Here is a 16,842-nt window from a genome sequence, read left to right on the forward strand (position 1 = left end):
GATGCTTAAGATCTTCACACTCCAACTGACAAGGCTTGTGTAAATTACAACAGACAAATAAGAGAGATTAGGGACATAAATCTTTTATACGGTCTGATTTCAATACCGATACCGACGGTGAGGCATTGTATTTTACAACCGGTTAGTAGTGCAGATCCGACACGCTTTCGTATTCACTTGCCTAATATTACAGCGCCAGATCAGCAGTAAGGAGCCTTTGGTAATCGGCCATGCTTCAGAGAAGTTAGAGAAACAATGGACGTCGATGATATAAAGTTGAATGAAAAAAGAACAGAGGTCAGAGGTTGGAACAGAGGTCAGGGAAGTTTTTCCTAGTGTGACCAATGATTTGTAGAATTTCTGCCACAAGTTTCCAATTTTTTAAAAATGCAAAAGTTTATTTGAAACATTGATAATAGCTATGTTATAGAACATACAGTGTGAGAGATTAAAGAATATAGTTTTAATTTAACCATTAAACAATGCAGGAAATTGAAACAAAATCCATATTAGCTCAGCAGTTGTGACTGACTGTTGACCCCACTATTTCCTTACTAGGATAATGTATGCTGCTTCTGATTTATTGCAGAGCTAGCTGCTATTCTAGACCTTTCCATTGCATGTAACAGGAAAATAACAAAGAGCAAACACAAGCATTTATGTAACTACTCACAAGGACATGTTCAGCTTCTGTGCTTTCAATACTGGAATTTAAAAAATACACATTGAGACAAAAACTATGAATAGTATTGTGTATATGGACTTCTTTCTGAGGTCCATACAGTGAACCGTTGACAGAGATGTACCGTACCTACCATCTCAATCCAAGAGTCACTTGTCTTTATATGAAATTACCTTACATGTAAAAGACTATGAACTGCAATTCAAAGGTTGCATAAGTCCTTCCACCCATAATGTGAGTGGCAGTCCTTTAAAACCACTGTGAATCTTGACTATTGCTCCATGTTATTGTTATCACTCCCCCAGCTGTCTGTTAAAAGGATGGGTAGAGACTTGCTAGTGCTCCACCTGCTGGGTAGATCAGGGGACACGGGCTCTGCTGTCTGTTAAAACGATGGGTAGAGACTTGCTAGTGCTCCACCTGCTGGGTAGATCAGGGGACACTGGCTCTGCTGTCTGTTAAATGGACGGGTAGAGACTTGCTAGTGCTCCACCTGCTGGGTAGATCAGGGGACACTGGCTCTGCTGTCTGTTAAATGGACGGGTAGAGACTTGCTAGTGCTCCACCTGCTGGGTAGATCAGGGGACACTGGCTCTGCTGTCTGTTAAATGGACGGGTAGAGACTTGCTAGTGCTCCACCTGCTGGGTAGATCAGGGGACACTGGCTCTGCTGTCTGTTAAATGGACGGGTAGAGACTTGCTAGTGCTCCACCTGCTGGGTAGATCAGGGGACACTGGCTCTGCTGTCTGTTAAATGGACGGGTAGAGACTTGCTAGTGCTCCACCTGCTGGGTAGATCAGGGGACACTGGCTCTGCTGTCTGTTAAAACGATGGGTAGAGACTTGCTAGTGCTCCACCTGCTGGGTAGATCAGGGGACACTGGCTCTGCTGTCTGTTAAATGGACGGGTAGAGACTTGCTAGTGCTCCACCTGCTGGGTAGATCAGGGGACACTGGCTCTGCTGTCTGTTAAATGGACGGGTAGAGACTTGCTAGTGCTCCACCTGCTGGGTAGATCAGGGGACACGGGCTCTGCTGTCTGTTAAAACGATGGGTAGAGACTTGCTAGTGCTCCACCTGCTGGGTAGATCAGGGGACACTGGCTCTGCTGTCTGTTAAATGGACGGGTAGAGACTTGCTAGTGCTCCACCTGCTGGGTAGATCAGGGGACACTGGCTCTGCTGTCTGTTAAATGGACGGGTAGAGACTTGCTAGTGCTCCACCTGCTGGGTAGATCAGGGGACACTGGCTCTGCTGTCTGTTAAATGGACGGGTAGAGACTTGCTAGTGCTCCACCTGCTGGGTAGATCAGGGGACACTGGCTCTGCTGTCTGTTAAATGGACGGGTAGAGACTTGCTAGTGCTCCACCTGCTGGGTAGATCAGGGGACACGGGCTCTGCTGTCTGTTAAATGGACGGGTAGAGACTTGCTAGTGCTCCACCTGCTGGGTAGATCAGGGGACACTGGCTCTGCTGTCTGTTAAAAGGACGGGTAGAGACTTGCTAGTGCTCCACCTGCTGGGTAGATCAGGGCACACTGGCTCTGCTGTCTGTTAAAAGGACGGGTAGAGACTTGCTAGTGCTCCACCTGCTGGGTAGATCAGGGGACACGGGCTCTGCTGTCTGTTAAAAGGACGGGTAGAGACTTGCTAGTGCTCCACCTGCTGGGTAGATCAGGGGACACTGGCTCTGCTGCCCTGATCCACGGTTCTTAGCATCAATCAGCAGAAGAGGTGACTGTCTGTAATGAGCGATGATGTGTGCCACCATCGGATAGGTCTGGAACAAAAAACATGAACATTAACAGGGCATCATTGAGTTGTGTCATAACAGAAGTTGAAACATAAAATGTAAGATGGCTTGCTGTACATCTAATTGAATCTCGTAGTTGATGTTTTGGCAAAAAATGGCTATATAACAAACTTTCAGATGACAGATTCATGGATCCAGTTCACAAAGCTCACTGCTTCATCCTCAGAGTGATTGATAATATGATATAAAATTACACATATTACTCTGACTGGTCATAATTAGGGATATGAGTTCATTCCTGACCATGTGACCTGGTCAGGAACAATTCTTGGCCATAGTCAGAATGAATGAGGCAGATATTGTGTACCTCTGAGACCTTCAGACCAGTCCCCAGCAGAAACTCATTCTGTTCACAGCGGATCTGGATGTTGTAAACTTTGTCCTGATAGAGTACCATGAGTGTATAGGGCTGAATGGACGACCGTTTCGAACTGTCCCGTACCAGAAATGCACCGTCCTAATGAAACAGAAAAACATTGTACATTATAGTGGTGTTTGTGGTATTCTATCACCAAAGAGCACTGGTGAACTATCCACATAAGAAATATTTTATACTGTATATTGTCATTTTGGACAGAGCATTCGGAAAGTATTCAGACCCCTTAACTTTTTCCACATTTTGTTACATTACAGCCTTATTCTAAAATTGATTAAATAGTTTCCCCCGCTCATCAATCTACACACAATACCCCATAATGACAAAGCAAAAACAGTTTTAATTTATTTGTATTTTTACAAAGAATACCAAAATACAAACTGAAATGTCACCATTACAGAAGTATTCAGACCCTTTACTCAGGACTGAGTTGAAGCACCTTCGGCAGCGATTACAGCTTAGAGTCTTCTTGGGTATGACACTACAAGCTTGGCACAACTGTATTTGTGGAGTTTCTCCCATTCTTCTCTGCAGATCCTTTCAAGCTCTGTCAGGTTGGATGGAGAGAGTTGCTGCAGAGCTATTTCTCCAGAGATGATCAATCGGGTTCAAGTCCGGGCTCTGGCTGGGCCACTCAATGATATTCAGAGATTTGTCCCGAAGCCATTCCTGTCTTGTCTTGGCTGTGTGTGTAACCGATGTGAAATGGCTAGCTAGTTAGCGGTGGTGCGCGCTAATAGCGTTTCAATTGGCGAAGTCACTTGCTCTAAGACCGTGAAGTAGTTGTTCCCCTTGCTCTGCAAGGGCCGCGGCTTTTGTGGCGCGATGGGTAACGATGCTTCAAGGGTGGCTGCAGAGGGTTCGGGGCGAGGAGAGGGATGGAAGCTATACTGTTACATGTGCTTGGGGTGGCTGTCCTGTTGGAAGGTGAACCTTTGCCCCAGTCTGACGTCCTGAGCACTCTGTAGCAGGTTTTCATCAAGTATCTCTCTGTACTTCATCAAGTATTGCTCCGTTCATCTTTCCCTCAATCCGGACTTGTCTTTCAGTCCCTGCAGCTGAAAAAACATTTTTGGTACCCTGCCCCAGATCTGTGCCTCAACACAATCCTGTCTCTGAGCTCTACAGACAATTCCTTCAACCCCATGGCTTGGTTTGTGCTCTGACATGCACTGTCAACTGTGGGACCTTATATAGACAGGTGTGTGCCTTTCCAAATCATGTCCAATCAATTGAATTTACCACAGGTGGACTCCAATCAAGTTGTAGAAACATCTCGAGGATGATCAATGGAAACAGGATGCACCTGAGCTCAATTTCGTGTCTCACAGCAAAGGGTCTGAATACTTAATGTAAATAAGGTATTTCTGTTTAAAACGTTTTAAACATTTCTAACAACTTCTAAAAACCTGTTTTCGCTTTGTCATTATGGTGTATTGCGTGTAGATTGATGAGGACAAATTTGTATTTAATCCATTTTAGAATAAGGCTGTAACATAAAATGTGAAAGAAAGTCAACGGTCTGAATGCTTTCCAAATGCCCTGTACATTACTGGATAGATGGTACTTAAACACTGTATGTGCTATTGCATTGTCCCTTCACAAACCATTGTCACGATTCATCTGTGAGAACAGAGTGTGAATGTCAGTTTGCCTGTTATTACAGTTAACCAGGTGTGTGAGTGATATTGACAGCAGAAGATGTCTCACCATGTTGACCTGTCTGAGACAGCCCTCCGCTTGACCCCGTGTCACCTGACCAACATACCACTGAGGGTTCAGGTCCTACATATTCACACAGGAACACAATCACACATCAATCAGATAGGATTTGTGACTTTGTGACCTGTTACTAATTTCTGTGATAGGCTTCAGACCAAAAAAACACACATTAACAAAAATCCTTGAGTTTGCAACATGTTTCCACATTGTTCAATAGAAGTGAGTTGTTAAATGCTCCAAATGACCATTACTTGCACATACTGTACTATATGAGGACCTAGGGAAATATTTGATCTATTCAATAAGAGATGACTAGTTTTAGAGACAAATGGCTCTGCTCAACACAGCTGTTGAGATTAGTGGTTGGCAGCCTGAACGGACAATGCAATCCCACCTACTGAATAACATTGCAATGGACCCATCCTACATTCAAGCTATGCAAGTCATTCTGCATCTGTCTGCCTGACCCTGCATCCAACATTCAAGTCTGTCTGCCTGCCTGTCTTTCTGTCTGTCTGCCTGTCTCTGCCTGTCTGCCTGTCTGTCTGCCTGCCTGCCTGCCTGCCTGCCTGCCTGCTGTCTGTGTCTGCCTGTCTGCCTGTCTGCCTGTCTGTCTGTGTTGTGGGGATCACCTGTTCATCCTCTAGGTCTGTCAGTGGGGGGATAGAAGCTTGCATAGGTGGCGGAGGGGGCATAATGTGTCTGTCTGGCACAATCCTAGAACTGCTCCTGGGTGAGATGGCTTAGAAAGAAAGAAAGAAATTAGAATCATACCAGTTATCAAAAGGAGAAGTTGTGAGTCATATATATACACACTGTACAGTATATTTTAAGGATGGGTACTGAAGTGAAAACAAAGCACTCACATGCCTGCAGTGCCTGCAGTTTTGAAGGAAGAGATGCAGTTGAAGCGATATTAGGAGGAAAGCTGGAGAGAGATGGAACAACAGTTTGCAGATTACCATTAAAATGTGCGTATCTTTTAAATTCCATCATCTCCAGCAAAGTGCTGTCCTCCATGTAAGCCTAGAGGCCATTTGAATTCCTAACTTTGACAAGACAATGATCTTACCCGTCTGAATGTAAGGATAGTCCGGGGAGCACTGCTCTAGGGTGCCCTGGTCTAGGAAATGTGTTGGAGTTGTATGGTTTGGGCATGGGCACTAAAAGAGAGATGCAATCACTATGACTGCATAGTCCTTCAATGTAAAACAGGATGAAGATTAAATAGCTACAATGTAAAGTTCCCTTAACAAGTCGAAAAAGGTTTCAGAAAATGTCTTACCATCATCTTGTACCTGTTGATGACATAATATTAAACATTTTATGAGGAGGAACAATAGACTTTTCTCAGTTACGATAAAGACACATTTTGAAAATCCTTATCAGTCTCTTTCCACCCCATCATGGTGATGTACACCAACATATACCTTTATCTCATTTCTTGCATCAGGCACATATCTGCAACACAAATGGAAATGACAGTTGAATAAGTTGCTATATTCACTTGCATATCGTGTTGAACTCAATAAGCGAACAGGAAGATTTAGTCAAATCCTGTATGTGCAACAACCAGCAAGTCAAACAGAACGCGAGCGGAAGACTGCTAATCATAAAATGATACACATCTTGAGATGCAGAGTTCCTTCATTCTATAACAAGTAGAGGTCGTTGGAAGCTGTGCTCTGTGGTAGTGATTCACCCCAGATCAATTAGCTCCTGCTGACTAAACAACCGCAATTCCAATGTGTCACCCCATGTATTTCTGATGGAGTGTACTTCCTTATAAACCGGGTGGTTCGAGCCATGAATGCTGATCACAAAATTACATTGGTAAATCAGTTTATAATAGCATTAAGGCACCCCAGGGTTTGTGGCATAGGGCCAATATACACTGCTCAAAAAAATAAAGGGAACACTTAAACAACACAATGTAACTCCAAGTCAATCACACTTCTGTGAAATCAAACTGTCCACTTAGGAAGCAACACTGATTGACAATACATTTCACATGCTGTTGTGCAAATGGAATAGACAACAGGTGGAAATTATAGGCAATTTGCAAGACACCCCCAATAAAGGAGTGGTTCTGCAGGTGGTGACCACGGACCACTTCTCAGTTCCTATGCTCCCTGGCTGATGTTTTGGTCACTTTTGAATGCTGGCGGTGCTTTCACTCTAGTGGTAGCATGAGATGGAGTCTACAACCCATACAAGTGGCTCGGGTAGTGCAGCTCATCCAGGATGGGACATCAATGCGAGCTGTGGCAAGAAGGTTTGCTGTGTCTGTCAGCGTAGTGTCCAGAGCATGGAGGCGCTACCAGGAGACAGGCCAGTACACCAGGAGATGTGGAGGAGGCCGTAGGAGGGCAACAACTCAGCAGCAGGACCGCTACCTCCGCCTTTGTGCAAGGAGGAGCAGGAGGAGCACTGCCAGAGCCCTGCAAAATGACCTCCAGCAGGCCACAAATGTGCATGTGTCTGCTCAAACGGTCAGAAACAGACTCCATGAGGGTGGTATGAGGGCCCAACGTCCACAGGTGGGGGTTGTGCTTACAGCCCAACACCGTGCAGGAGGTTTGGCATTTACCAGAGAACACCAAGATTGGCAAATTCGTCACTGGCGCCCTGTGCTCTTCGCAGATGAAAGTAGGTTCACACTGAGCACATGTGACAGAGTCTGGAGACGCCGTGGAGAACGTTCTGCTGCCTGCAACATCCTCGAGCATGACCGGTTTGGCAGTGGGTCAGTCATGGTGTGGGGTGGCATTTCTTTGGGGGGCCGCACAGCCCTCCATGTGCTCGCCAGAGGTAGCCTGACTGCCATTAGGTACCGAGATGAGATCCTCAGACCCCTTGTGAGACCATATGCTGGTGCGGTAGGCCCTGGGTTCCTCCTAATGCAAGACAATGCTAGACCTCATGTGGCTGGAGTGTGTCAGCAGTTCCTGCAAGAGGAAGGCATTGATGTTATGGACTGGCCCGCCCGTTCCCCAGACCTGAATCCAATTGAGCACATCTGGGACATCATGTCTCGCTCCATCCACCAACGCCACGTTGCACCACAGACTGTCCAGGAGTTAGCGGATGCTTTAGTCCAGGTCTGGGAGGAGATCCCTCAGGAGACCATCCGCCACCTCATCAGGAGCATGCCCAGGCGTTGTAGGGAGGTCATACAGGCACGTGGAGGCCACACACACTACTGAGCCTCATTTGGACTTGTTTTAAGGACATTAGATCAAAGTTGGATCAGCCTGTAGTGTGGTTTTCCACTTTAATTTTGAGTGTGACTCCAAATCCAGACCTCCATGGGTTGATAAATTTGATTTCCATTGATAATTTTTGTGTGATTTTGTTGTCAGCACATTCAACTATGTAAAGAAAAACGTATTTACTAAGAATATTTCATTCATTCAGATCTAAGATGTGTTATTTTAGTGTTCCCTTTATTTTTTTGAGCAGGGTACCATGGCTTAACTAACCACTGAATCAAATTGTGTTTATTTAAGGATCAGTTGATGTGTAGTCTATATGTGATGTGTGTCTGGAGCGGTGCCGTATGGAGGATGGAGGGAGGTGCACTGCACACCTGTTGTTGGTCAGCGGGGCTCTGCCGACCGACGAGCTGCTCCTGCTGACACTACTTGACACAGGGAGGGGAGGTTTGGGCATTCTGGGAGGGTCTGGACCCCTCTCTTCTGCCTGAGGCCTGGATATAGGAGCAACGTGAAGTCAGAGGTTCTGGAAAACTGGAATTCAGGAAGTTATATCTTAGTGCATTTCTTGTAGAAAAGACTGTTTTTAGAAACTGAATGTATGTACAACAAATGTGCTGTACAGTACAGAGCCTTCAGGAAGTATTCACACCCCTTTCCCACATGTTGTTGTCTTACAGTCTGAATTTAAAATGGATTACATTTAGATGTTGTGTCACTGGCCTACACACAATACCCCATTATGTCAAAGAAGAATTATGTTTTTCCAAAATGTTACAAATTAATAAAAAATGAAAAGCTGAAATGTCTTGAGTCAATAAGTATTCGACCCCTTTGTTTTTACAAGCTTAAATAAGTTCAGGAGTAAGAATGTGCTTAACAAGTTGCATGGGCTTTGTGCAATAATAGTGTTTAACATGATTTATGAATATCTACCTAATCTCTGTAAACCACACAAAGAAATGGTCTGTAAGGTACCGCAGTCGAGCAGATAATGTCAAACACAGATTCAATCACAAAGACCAGTGAGGTTCTCCCATGCCTCGCAAAAGCGTTATGTTTTGGGGCAAATCCACAACAACACATCACCGAGTACCACTCTTCATATTTTCAAGCAAGGTAGTGACAATTAAATCCATTTTAATCCCACTTTGTAACACAACACATTTCTGAAAAAGGTCAACGGGGTGTGAATATACTTATGTGCAGTCATCATTCAAACAGAAAACGAGGTGTCAATGACATTGTGAAATAGAATAGCGAGAAGTCACATGACTGGAAAGCAATATAGAACCAAAAGAATAAGTATTCTATACCTCCATGAATGTGGAGCAGGCTGCGTGTGAGAGACAAAACAAACATGTCATACACTTCATTGTGAAATCTTCATATTTCAAACTATTAGCATTAGCATATTAGCATCCCATTAGTCTGGGATGGTCTTTAAACACTCATATGTAGACATTCTTATTGCTATTAGCTATACAGTTATATAGGCCAACTATAACTTTAGCAAGCACATGCAAAGATCTATAGGCATATGTTTGTTCACTTGACATTGAGATGAGAAGAACGTTGTTTGGACACAATATAGGACTGATCAAAACATAAGCAAAGTTCATTCTCACCATGTTAGTTGTGTTTAACTTCGTTGCTGTGTGGAATAACAGATCAGGTCAGTACGAGGGCATAAAAAACATGACATTACTGCTTTATGGTGATGATAAATCCAATAAATGTGATTAAGTATGTAAATTGAACATAAATAGAAAGTATCCTCTCTATACTAACATTGACACATACTTATGGAAGAGGAACTGTTACATGACATGTATCTGTGGGCAGGCAGGTGTAGGAAAAGACAACTGCAGTAGTAAACATTTTCTTGCTAAATTTAGATTGGTGTGAGACACGGGAGGTTGGTGGCACCTTAATTGAGGAGAACGGGCTCGTGGTAATAACGGGAGCGGAATCAGTGGAATGGAATCAAATACATCAAACGCATGGTTTCCACGGTTTCCATGGTTTCCAGGTGTTTGATGCCATTCCATTTGCTCCATTCCGGACATTATTATGAGCCGTCCTCCCCTCAGCAGCCTCCTGTGGTGTGAGAGTACCTGGTATTGGAGATTCAGCAAGTCTTGTGCGATCCAGTTTGGTGGGCTTTCTTCTGCGGTCAACTGGTGGAGCGGGGGCAGCATTTGAGGAAGTAGCAGGCACTTTAAAAGACAATATGAAAAGACAGGGTACAAATCAATACAAGGGAATAAAAAGTGTTCAAATGCTACATTTAAGCAATAAAAGGCACGAGGAGATGTGGTAAATGGCCAATATACCACGGCTAAGCGATGTTCTTTTAAATTGTATTTATTTATTTCGAAACATACAATATACTTGCAGTGAAGCCGCTCAATAACTACATCATACCAGTCATCCAACATATTCCCATTCAATAACTACATCATACCAGTCATCTTACAGATTCCCATTCAATAACTACATCATACCAGTCATCCTACAGATTCCCATTCAATAACTACATCATACCAGTCATCCTACAGATTCCCATTCAATAACTACATCATACCAGTCATCCAACAGATTCCCATTCAATAAATACATCATACCAGTCATCCAACAGATTCCCATTCAATAAATACATCATACCAGTCATCCTACAGATTCCCATTCAATAACTACATCATACCAGTCATCCAACAGATTCCCATTCAATAAATACATCATACCAGTCATCCAACAGATTCCCATTCAATAAATACATCATACCAGTCATCCTACAGATTCCTATTCAGAGCGACACCGATCTACCACCAGGCCAAAAAACGTGAACCCTCAACCATTCGAGACCCTTCCTACAGCCCCCCCCCCCCAAGAAGAAGAAAAAATAAATAAAATACAATTAATTCCATTCCCCGCCCCCATGATGCACCCCAATGCACCAACAACCAAGAGAACTAAAGAGAAAAAAGAAAAAGACAGAAGTAAACAGAAAATAACAATGCAATAATAATAATAACAATAATAATAATAATAATAATAATAATAATAATAATAATAATAATAATAATAATAATAATAATAATAATAATAATAATAATATTTGAAACAAAGGACATCAAGGACAACTAAAATCATAACAGCAATACCAACTGTATATGTTTGTGTGCATGTCTGGCACTACTACATGTATGTGTGTATTCGTGTATGTGTTTATTTGAATGAGAGTGTGTGTATATGCATGTGTACAAACACCTGCACGACATCAGCCCCAGGCTGACCGGCATTAGCTGTAAAAACACGGCCACTTAGTGTCATTCAAATGTACTTTTTAATAGGTTTTATTTAGACTTTTTATATATATTTTATTTTTTACTTTTATCTTTGACCATCATTCTATCTTCCACACAGCAACTCCACTCCCACTTGTTTCCAATTCCTCAACTTCCCTCAGCCCATCCAAATCTCTTGACAGTATTATTTCTAGGGTCAATTTTAGATCAATGTTATGCATTTTCAGCCATTCCTGAACCTGAGACCAGAAACAGGCTACCTGAGGTCAATACCAAAATAAATGGTCTATTGATTCTGTATCCTCACAACAAAATCTGCAGAGCTTCGATGATTTTATGCCCCAAATATTCAACATTTTGTTGGTGGCAAGAATTCTATATAATAATTTTAGCTGAAAAGCCGAAGTCTTGAATCTTGCGTTGTTTTTATATATCAACTCATACACCCTGTACCATACACCCTGTACCATACACCCTGTACCATACACCCTGTACCATACACCCTGTACCATACACCCTGTACCATACACCCTGTACCATGGAATCGGTACAACAAAAATCTCTTCCCAACGATTTTGCAATCTGTATGGCACAGTTGTCAACATCCTGGTCCTCAAATGAAACTGGTATACTTTCCTATTTATGTTATTTTTATTCCTCCTCCAGTTTTGATCCTTTATATTGGGCAGACAGACCATTACCATGCCTCCTCCTGCTGCCACCTGCATTTTTGGGGTAATGCTGTAATCAATTGGTTGTACTCTTGGATTGAGCAAGACCTTCCCATACAATTCTGATAACTCCATGAAGGACATAACTCTACCATTCCCATTTACAATATAATTTAAGAACAAAATACCCCTTTCAAACATCTGATCCATAAATACAGGTATTTTATCAACCAGCACATTTCAGTTCAGCCATAATATTTGTTGTAATATTTGTTCTGTCTTTTCAGGGGGATGAAATTGAAATTGTAGCCAGATCTGCAATGCTTGTTTGAAATAGAGAAATACTTTGAAAAAAAAGTATCCTTTTCAATTCATCGAAAATGAGACACGGCAATCTGCACAAAGGCAAAAAGGCCCTTTTTAAACAACGTATGAGCTTTTCTTATTAATCTACTTGAGAAGCATTTAGGGGTCAAATAAAACTTTTGAATGAGTGAAGCTAGAGAGAGAGAGAGAGGTTGTGGTTTTATACTTAATAATCTCAACCCACCCAATTCATATTCATTATATAGATAGTCACGTTTTATTTTGTCTGGTTTAACGTCCCAGATAAAGCTAAATATTTTTTTCTCGTATGATTTGAAAACGAATCATCAGGAGTAGGCAGCATCATAAGTAAGTGAGTAAACTGAGATATGACTAAGGAGTTAATCAGGGCAGTTTTTCTATAAATAGACAGGTATTTACCTCTTCATGGTTACAGGATCTTGTCTATTTGTACAAGTTTTCTATTGAAATTCATTGTGTGGAGCTTATTTATATCTTCTGTGATATGACGACCAGGTATGTCTACTTCACCATCAGCCCATTTTATAGGTAAACTGCAGGATCATTTACATTTTTTATTTTTTAAATATCCAATACGTAATATTGTACACTTATCATAATTAGGTGTTAGTCCAGAGTACAGAAAGAATATCAAGATCTTTAATGAGACATTGCAGGGATCTTTAATGAGACATTGCAGGGATCTTTAATGAGACATTGCAGGGATCTTTAATGAGACATTGCAGGGATCTAGCTTGCAGACTGAATGTAAAACTTGATTCATCGGCATACTTGGACACCTCTGTTTTTAAGCCTTGTATTTCTAATCCTCTAATGTGGTTATTGGATCTGATTTTAATAGCTAGCATTTCGATGGACATAACGAATAGATATGGTGACAGCGGACACCCTTGTTTAACTCCTCTTGCCAATTCAAAACTCTCTGAGAAGTAGTCGTTATTCACTATTTTACACCTGGGGTTCCTATACATTATTTTTACCCAAGAGAGTTACCAAAATTGAAAAAATACAGGTATTTATAAATAAAATCCAGTCTTACTTTATCAAATGCCTAAGAGATGTTCTTTATGCACGACAATGCAGAGTGCCTGGATACAGTCTTTAGCCGTGTTATACCACAAACCCCCAAGGTGTCTTATTAGAGCAGTAAAATCATTTTTTTGTCATACCCATGGTATGCTGGCTGTCAGCCAATCAGCATCCAGGGCTCGAACCACACAGTTTATAATTATAGTTAGATAGTAACATTCCAGATTGCACACTTACACTTGCCAGTTATTCTGCCAGGGTGCTGGGGAGATTGCTCTCTTCTGGGTGGGGGAGGCTGCAGTAGCTGCAGAGACAAGGAATGAAATGTAATGTTGAATGACTGTGTGGAAGGAGGGAGGGAGAGAGTGGAGGAGTGAAAAGGGGGTGTAGTCAGAGGGAAGATACTCACACTAGGGTGACTGGCAGAGGGGATTGGAGGACCAGCCCCAGGGCGTTGAGTTGTTGGAGGAGGGTGGCTTCTAGCTGTATTGCGGTGCGGTGTACTATCTAAACACAGACAGACAGCCAGGCAGGCAGCCAGGCAGCCAGCCAGCCAGCCAGCCAGCCAGCCAGCCAGCCAGCCAGCCAGCCAGCCAGACAGACAGACAGACAGACAGACAGACAGACAGACAGACAGACAGACAGACAGACAGACAGACAGACAGACAGACAGACAGACAGACAGACAGACAGACAGACAGACAGACAGACAATTGTATCAATGAGGAACAAAACCAATTAAAATGTTGTTAAAATTAAAAATCACAACATATATTCTTTGTGAGAGGAGTTGAGCACGGCAAGGCAATGTTGTATTGATGTCGCCGTACCAATGTATTCTCCGTCAGCCATGGGCTTGGCAGCACGGAGCTGATGGGGAATTTCTTCAGGCGCCTCAGACGGAGGTGACTCATAGCCGTTGTCACTATCCTCAAGTCCAACATCCTCTGTTGGTGACTCATAATCTCCCCCACTGCCATCATCTTCCTCAGCATCTGGATTCTCATAGTCTTCGTCACTCCCCTCATCCTGGGAGAGACAGACAACCAAGTTGAATTCTGATGGAGTGATAAATCATCTAGGGAGGAACACTTTAACGGAATAAAACAGGAAGGAATGGTATGCCTAATACAGACTTACAAATTCATCCGGTCCCCAGGGCTGATCCTCTTGTGGCATAGCTGTAGTAGGTAGCAGTACAATGGTAAAATTGGCAATTTATCATGGTCCAATTGCTTCTCTGTTGATCATAATAACTTGCTCTAAGGTAAGGTCTGAAATAATCCATACCTGGCTCATATTTTGGTGCTGCAGTTCTAGAGAAAATACAGAGGAGAGCAAAATTGTGCTTGGATATTGCTTTGAATGAAATGACTACAGTTGAATAGCTAAGAATGGAAGTAAGTGCACACCTTTTAGTAAAGAATCTCCTTTTTTCTTCTTTCCTGTTGATTTCACTGCAGATTTTGGAGATGAGTCTGCAGAAAGAGCATGCAACATTGTGGCAGTAAATACGGCTACCATATTTTGGGGCAAACAATGCTTCCATCTTTTGTCACACAGTCGTGTAGTGACACAGTCAATAACTGCCTTATAGTTATGATCTAAGCATGTGTTGTATATTGTGAGCGGTGATTGGTGAGTTCTATTTGAGTCTGCCACTGTGACAGGATGTGGTATCTGAAGTATATTTAAGTTTCAATTTCAGTCTTTGTCTCCACATCTTATTCTCTAAAATACGAAATACTGGTACACTCCTCCCCTCTCTGTCTATCTCACATGGTCTCTCTGCTTACTCAGTTTCCTGCCCTAAAACACTAATGTAGCTCTATTTTCTTGCTGTTGAATCATTTCCTTTCCCTGTGCAATTAGCATACTTCCCAATGTATTCATAGTTTAATGTAATTGTTGTAATGTTCAGTTTTCTTAAAATAATGAAAGAGAAAGTAATTCATCACTCACGGCGCATGGATTTTGGGGAATTTCTGATGGTCATTTTCAGTCATGTTCTACAAAATTATAGATTAAGTATTTCCATCAAGTGATACATTTACATGACAGTCATAAGCATTGTTTGAATATGAAATTCACCATCGAAGATGAATAATTATACAAGGAACACGCGGGAAAAGAGACACACATCTGCTTCATATCACTTACCAAGAACCTTTGTCCATTTATGCTACATTTCATAATGACTTTATCGCAGCCACTTAAATTCAACTGTAAATGCATAAAACACATGAATTAATATGGATCCCTGGGAAACAGCATTGAATATGATGTTGTAAGACAGAGAACTAATGAAAAAATATTACAGGTTGTGAACTGCCAACAAAAGGTTCAATAATTCATCCTGAAAAGGACTTACCTTCTTCATGTAGTCTGCCAATTGGTGTGGATTCCAGTCCATTACCACTGACTTGGATGGCACTCGGTCAAAACTCATTGTTCCCTTCTCTTCTTCTGAATATAAATGAAATACAAAATCCTTTGAAAGACAATTGACTGCAACACCTCCTCTGTTACAGTGCAGTCATATCCACAGCCATGTTCGACTTCGAGGCCTGTCAGAAAATGGCTCCTTGTATCTTGCTGCTACGCCCTTGGCAATGCTCTGTCTGGCCCTTTGTCGAGGAAGTTTGCAGTCTGACCGGTATTCAGAGAAATAAAATAGGAAGATATTAGTCTTTCACCACACAGAAAAGCATTACAACACTCACCACAAGTGCAATCTGAGGACTACAGAAAGAACGTCACTATTTTGTCTCCTTCCTCTTCTGTGAAATCATGTTGGGTGTGTCAATTGTCTGGTAAGTGATGAAAGCTGTTCACCAAGAGTTATGTATGATCTGAAGTCCAGACAAGAGCAACACAAACATTTAAATGTCAATATCTTAAATTGTAGGCTAGTCAGTTATCTGAGAGCTCTGAGAAAAGAAAGAAAGAAAGCAAACTTCCTTATGAGCTTCCTGTTGACGATGACAGTGGGGGCAATAGCAAAGAGAAGTTATAGCCCCTTCTAAGAACAACTGCAGATAACATAGAAGCATAACACTATACACAATAAACCTAATAACACACGCGCGCACACACACACACACACACACACACACACACACACACACACACACACACACACACACACACACACACACACACACACACACACACACACACACACACACACACACACACACACACACACACACACACACACACACACACACACACACACACACACACACACATATAAATTGTTGTTATTACTATTTTATTTATTTATTGTTACATAAGTGTCACAAATGTCATAAGTTTAGAATGGGAACAGTACACAGAAACTTTTGAGGGCCACACATTTAAAATGTCAGTTATTCTAAAATAATGATTTATGCGTGACATATTTATATTCAGAACTAATCTTATTTGCTTTTATTTGAACCATAAAATGAACACACATTTAATGTTATCTGACAAAGGTTTGGACAACAACAGCAACTTATTTAACTTTAATGACTTGAGACTTCAGCAAGGTCACTAACTAGTAAAGGAAGAGAATCCAAGACTAAGGCCAGTGTTGATGGGCATTCAGGCTCTTTAAAAATATATATATTTTGTATTTTTTCTATTCAAACAGTTTGCGATAGTTTGACTATGATTGGTGTTAAAACAATTC

General features: G+C 41.9%; 1 protein-coding gene across 3 annotated transcripts; it reads right to left on the minus strand.

The window, feature by feature from the left end:
- Positions 1 to 375: 375 nt before the first annotated feature.
- Positions 376 to 16,198, minus strand: lcp2a (lymphocyte cytosolic protein 2a). Of its 3 annotated transcripts, XM_046329273.1 has the most exons (22): positions 15,890 to 16,193; positions 15,538 to 15,632; positions 15,327 to 15,389; positions 15,129 to 15,175; positions 14,579 to 14,644; positions 14,457 to 14,482; positions 14,307 to 14,347; positions 13,997 to 14,195; positions 13,576 to 13,673; positions 13,404 to 13,470; positions 9,925 to 10,026; positions 9,436 to 9,461; positions 9,124 to 9,143; positions 8,182 to 8,301; positions 6,023 to 6,053; positions 5,878 to 5,890; positions 5,665 to 5,755; positions 5,459 to 5,520; positions 5,225 to 5,334; positions 4,581 to 4,655; positions 2,802 to 2,951; positions 376 to 2,461 (listed from the first exon to the last, which is right to left on the minus strand). In XM_046329273.1, the coding sequence occupies exons 2-22, from the start codon at positions 15,613 to 15,615 to the stop codon at positions 2,309 to 2,311; spliced, it is 1,638 nt and encodes a 545-aa protein (XP_046185229.1). In that variant the 5' UTR covers positions 15,616 to 15,632; positions 15,890 to 16,193; the 3' UTR covers positions 376 to 2,308. The 3 variants fall into 3 exon arrangements, with proteins under 3 accessions (XP_046185229.1, XP_046185219.1, XP_046185238.1); XM_046329263.1 differs by having other exon boundaries at positions 15,538 to 16,192; XM_046329282.1 differs by lacking the exon at positions 4,581 to 4,655 and having other exon boundaries at positions 15,538 to 16,198.
- Positions 16,199 to 16,842: the final 644 nt, after the last annotated feature.

The sequence above is a fragment of the Oncorhynchus gorbuscha genome, linkage group LG02 (assembly GCF_021184085.1).
Source record: "Oncorhynchus gorbuscha isolate QuinsamMale2020 ecotype Even-year linkage group LG02, OgorEven_v1.0, whole genome shotgun sequence".
Lineage (NCBI taxonomy): Eukaryota > Metazoa > Chordata > Actinopteri > Salmoniformes > Salmonidae > Oncorhynchus > Oncorhynchus gorbuscha.

What these genes read in the sequence shown, in the direction of transcription:
- lcp2a (XM_046329273.1), bottom strand. Translation starts at nt 15,615, where the DNA reads ATGAGTTTTGACCGAGTGCCATCCAAGTCAGTGGTAATGGACTGGAAT. An exon ending in TTCCCCAAAATCCATGCGCC is followed by an intron (nt 14,645 to 15,128) that starts GTGAGTGATGAA and finishes CTCTTTCTGCAG; the next exon opens with ACTCATCTCCAAAATCTGCA. An exon ending in GTCTCAGACAGGTCAACATG is followed by an intron (nt 2,952 to 4,580) that starts GTGAGACATCTT and finishes CTGTTTCATTAG; the next exon opens with GACGGTGCATTTCTGGTACG.